This window comes from Gopherus flavomarginatus, chromosome 5 (genome assembly GCF_025201925.1).
Source record: "Gopherus flavomarginatus isolate rGopFla2 chromosome 5, rGopFla2.mat.asm, whole genome shotgun sequence".
Taxonomy (NCBI): domain Eukaryota; kingdom Metazoa; phylum Chordata; order Testudines; family Testudinidae; genus Gopherus; species Gopherus flavomarginatus.
Genome location: NC_066621.1, coordinates 108,482,329 through 108,487,001, shown reverse-complemented (window position 1 = coordinate 108,487,001; position 4,673 = coordinate 108,482,329). Strand labels below are relative to the sequence as shown.

General features: G+C 45.2%; 1 protein-coding gene across 1 annotated transcript; it reads right to left on the bottom strand.

The window, feature by feature from the left end:
* Positions 1-1,630: 1,630 nt before the first annotated feature.
* Positions 1,631-4,295, bottom strand: FOXG1 (forkhead box G1). Its single transcript, XM_050953920.1, has one exon. The coding sequence runs from the start codon at positions 3,910-3,912 to the stop codon at positions 2,518-2,520; it is 1,395 nt and encodes a 464-aa protein (XP_050809877.1). The 5' UTR covers positions 3,913-4,295; the 3' UTR covers positions 1,631-2,517.
* Between the last annotated feature and the right edge of the window lie 378 nt (positions 4,296-4,673).

Here is a 4,673-nt window from a genome sequence, read left to right as displayed (position 1 = left end):
CAAAGCAACCTTTTTCTTACTGTTATTATTCATCTGAATTGCCGAATTTAGAATGGAAGCCAAGAATATCAGCGATTTCTCTCCCTCTCTCCCATATATGCAGAGCTTGGTGTCCCATCTCCTCGTTAACCTTTCAGTCCTCCCTCTTCCCTACAGATTTGCTTGCATCTGTTTGTTTAATACTTATTTTCAGAGATCTTTTTTACTCTGTCCCAGCGTCGTCAATATTCTGGTTGCAAGAATTTAGGTTTGCTGTTACTCCTTCCCCCTCTACTCCCTAGTCTTTTAAGATCAACTCTTTAAAGTGTTTGCCGATAACATCTCCGGGATAGAGATTATTTTTCATTGGGCCTATTGTGAGAAGTAGCTGGCTTATTGCATTACTGCAGAACACATTTCAGACTATACAATTGTAACAAATGAACAACTTGTCTTCCACGGACTCACTGCGGGATCCAATTATTTCGTAAACCTTTTTGCACAAGTTTTCTAATTATTTTCAAGAGTTGCGGCTTTCATAGGATGTCTTAAACTCATCAAGAAACTGATTCTTTTTAGGATCAAGTACTGCATAAGAAAGTAATAACATTGCCCCCTTAAAGCAAAAGGATCAATTCTCCATCAAATGAAAGATACTTACGTACGTACGTTTTTATATGCTAGTGGGGTTCCAATGAATATTTATCGCTGGAGGACAGAATGTGTAAAAGATTCATTTTAGTGCTTCAAATTTAAATTGATAATTTTTTTGGAAAATCTTAAACATTGCTATGCAATCCATTATACCATGTGACCACTTCAGCACTACCTTTCACGGTACTATACTGCAACTTCAGCACATCTTTATTAGACTCTTTAATCGTGGTGAAGGGCGGGCGGGAGGGGGGAGGAGAGGAACAGCCATAGGAACAACAAATTCGGACTGATAACTATGAATACTTTTACAAATATTATAAGCAAACGTGTTTGCAGCATTAAAAGTGTATATGCTCCCTGAACCGTCTTTTTTTTCCTTTTTTTTTTTAAGGAAAGGATTGTTGTTTTGTATGTATACACATGTATTACATCTAGCTGTATCTATCCATATATAAGCCAAATACGGAAATTAAACACCTCATACAAAATATATAGAAATGCAAGCCATTTATATGTCCTCAATTGACTTAAAAATAAAATTAAACCTTTCAGAAGAATTATTCCTTGAATTAGTTTTGGAAATTATCGCAAAGTTTTATATATATTTAAATGATCTCTTTTATACAGTTACATATTTACATAAGCTTAAGGTGTAACGTCTGTGGATTTAATTTAATACGTAGTGTAGTAAGTAGGGCCATATCGTACAAAGTTTCTAAGCAGAACTCCCCATTGAAGTCAATAGGAAATTCTGATTAAAAAAAACAAACTGGTGGTCTTAGCTTTTGATTAAATAGCCTGCTCCTTTAAAAATATATAATGTAGATTTAAAAAAAACCACAACGTGAATTAAGAAAAAAGGAGCATGTGAAAAATGGGGGCCTACCTATCTAGCACTTTGAATTCACTATAGCTTTAATGCCTTTTGCATATTAATTCTATTTAATAAAAGAGACAAAAACTGTCAAGTATATATGAATTTAGCCTATTTTTTATTTCTGTGTGTTCATAGTAAACATTTTTGTAAGTGACAAACACGGGCATATGACCACAGTATCACAATCAAGAAATTTTAAGACGACATTAACAATCACTCAAATTTATGCGGCATTTGCGCAACACAGGTTACATATTTGCAAGGTTTACCTATAAGTACAATAGGTATTAACATTTCACTACATTTAGAAAAAAAAATAAAGGTGACCTGTTAGTGACCACATACATCAAAATATACACAACACAAACTGAAGGCAATCATTAATTTTGTCCCCTTCTGATTTATTTGAATGGGCAGTGCTGCAAGCTGAAACAATGTTGTTGTTTTAAATTACTTAGTACACTGAGTGCATTTTCTAAAACCCAATCTTTGGTCTAAAAGTAAACAAAAATCAAAAAATCAGCTCATTAAAGAAAAGGACAAAATAATCAATGGCCAAAATGTAGTTCTTGGGCATCTTTTACTATTACTTCTGCTTAAATACAAATTACATTTTAATTTTTCCATTGTTTTAATAAATTTAGTATTTTTTCAAGATCTGCATCCACCAACATATCCCTGATAACTTATAATACTGCAAACATGGAAAATCTGGAGGCTTAGGGATAGACTTTTGAATAAAAATTGCAAAGCAGTCACTATTTAGATACACATTCTACTATAATTTTGACTTCCAAACTTCATAGTCTACAATGTCATCTCCCCACATTGCACCTTGCTGACATTCCTCACCTTGGAATAATAAACAACCCTAAAGACTGAACAAACGTACAGAAAATGGGGGACTTAATAAAAAATACCTGGACTTTTCTGTTTTTCTTTTAATTATCATTTACAACGCAAATGTGTGTAAAATGTTCACTTACAGTCTGGTTCCATGGATGTTAATGTATTAAAGGGTTTGAAGAAGACCCCTGATTCTGATGTGTGAAATAATCAGAAAGTCCCCCGGAAAGTCCTGTTGTAAAACTTGGCAAAGAAGGTCTTAAGGACTCACAAGGGAGAGTGGAGGGCGCCTGTGGAGACGTGGAGGAGGAGGCTGCCCTGGCCGTCATTGAAGTGCTGCTTTGAGAAGTCATTGAAGGGTGAGGAACATGGGGGAAAAAGTAACTTGTCTGTCCTGCTAGAAGGTTTACAGAGCAAGGATTTAGGGAATAGGTGCCAGAGCAGGGGACTGACAAGCCACATGGCACTGAGGCGGCCAGAGCTGCTGCTGTGAGGTGATGAGTGGCATAAGGTATCTCTCCATTGACTAGTCTATCAACACTTAACCCATTAGACGTGGAAAAGGAGTGGTTGTTTCCCAAAGAGTTCTGAGTCAACACTGAACTGTAGGGCATGGGGTGGCTGGGGTAGGCGGACGTGGTCCCATTGTAACTCAAAGTGCTGCTGGCCCGGGGGTGGTGCAGGGAGAGGAAAGGGGACATAGGCCAATACAAAGATCCAGCCCTATCCATGAATGTCAGTCCGGTGGAGGTGAGCCGAGCACCTCGCTTGAAAGCCAGCTTGGCCCGGGAGGTGGTGGATCTCCGGCGGAGCTTGCCCGTGGTCCCCCCAATGAAGACGTCGTCGCTGGAAGGGTCCAACATCCAGTAGTTCCCTTTGCCCGGGTCGTCGTAGTGGCGGGGGACCTTGACGAAGCACTTATTGAGGGAGAGGTTGTGGCGGATGGAGTTCTGCCAGCCCTGCTTGTTCTCCCGGTAGTAGGGGAAGTTCTTCATGATGAACTCGTAGATGCCGTTGAGGGTGAGGCGCTTCTCGGGGCTCTGCCGGATGGCCATCATGATCAGCGCGTTGTAGCTGAACGGGGGCTTCTCGTATTTGCCGTTCTTCTTCTCCCCTTCCTTGCCGCTCTCCCCTTCCTTGCCCCCCTCCGCCGCCCCCTTCTTCTCCTCCGCCGCTTTCTCCTTCTCCTCCAGCTCTGCGGCTGTCGCGGCCGAGCCCGGCTCCCCCTTGCCCGGCAGGATCTCCTTGGCCACCTCCAAGGTGCCAGAGGTGGTGGCCGCAGCCGCCGCCGCAGCCGCCACCACGGGGGGCTGCAGGAGGAGCTGGCTCTTCTCCTCTTCCTCCTCGGCCGGGGCAGCTCGCTGGGGCTGCTGCTGCTGCGGGTGGTGGTGGTGGTGGTGGTGATGGTGGTGGTGGGGGTGGTGGCTGTTGTGGTGGTGGCTGTGGCTGTTGTGGTTGTTGTCGCTCTGGACGGCTTCAGGCACCAGGCTGTTTATGCTAAAAGAGGATTTCGGCAGCATTTTCACTTCCTTCCTATCTCCCATGTCCAACATCACACACTAGTCTGTGGGGGAAAGTTGCTGCAGCGGCCCAGGGAGCAGCGCGCGGGGTGGCGGTGGAGGTGGTGGCGGCGGCCGCGCTGGGCAGCGAGGTGGCGGCACCCCGGGCTGGAGCAGCAGCAGTGCAGTTGGACCGCAGTCGCAGGCGCTGGCAAGGCATGTAGCAAGGACAGGAGCCGCCGGGGAGGGAAGAGGAAAAACAAACCCCGATCCCCGCTCGGAGCCACTGAGCAAAATCACCGCCCCGCTAAGCACTCCTGCATGGTGCCCGGTCCCCCCGCTTCCACCAGAGCCCGGGGGGGACAGCGGCAGCCGGGCGGGTCGGCGGCGCAGAGCAGCAGAGGCAGCTATAGAGACAGCTTTAGCCACAATTAATTTCAGAGCTACAGGCACACGCTAGGGCTGTAAAAAAATTTTTGGTTTAACCTTTTCCACCGGTCGCCCAATCAGAAACCTCGGCATGCAGGAGCGTCTCTCCCGGAGCCAGCCAATCAGGACTCCCCTCTCCTTCTCTCCCCTCACCCCTTCTCTCTCCTCCTCCTGCTCCCCCTTCACCCTCCGAGCACCGCCAAAGCCCCCCGCCGCGCAGGGATACCAGGGGAAGGACGCATCGCCGCGGAGGCTTACCCTTCTCATTCCTCCCTCTCCCCCACCCTCCGCTCTTCTTCAACCAGCATTTCCCCTTCCCACCGTATTGGATCATTTTAGTTTTATACTTCAATATTTTTTCTAAGCAATTAAAGTTTGTTTCTATA

Bases quoted from the DNA above. Each gene is read 5' to 3' on its own strand.
- FOXG1 (XM_050953920.1), bottom strand. From the start codon at position 3,912: ATGTTGGACATGGGAGATAGGAAGGAAGTGAAAATGCTGCCGAAATCC.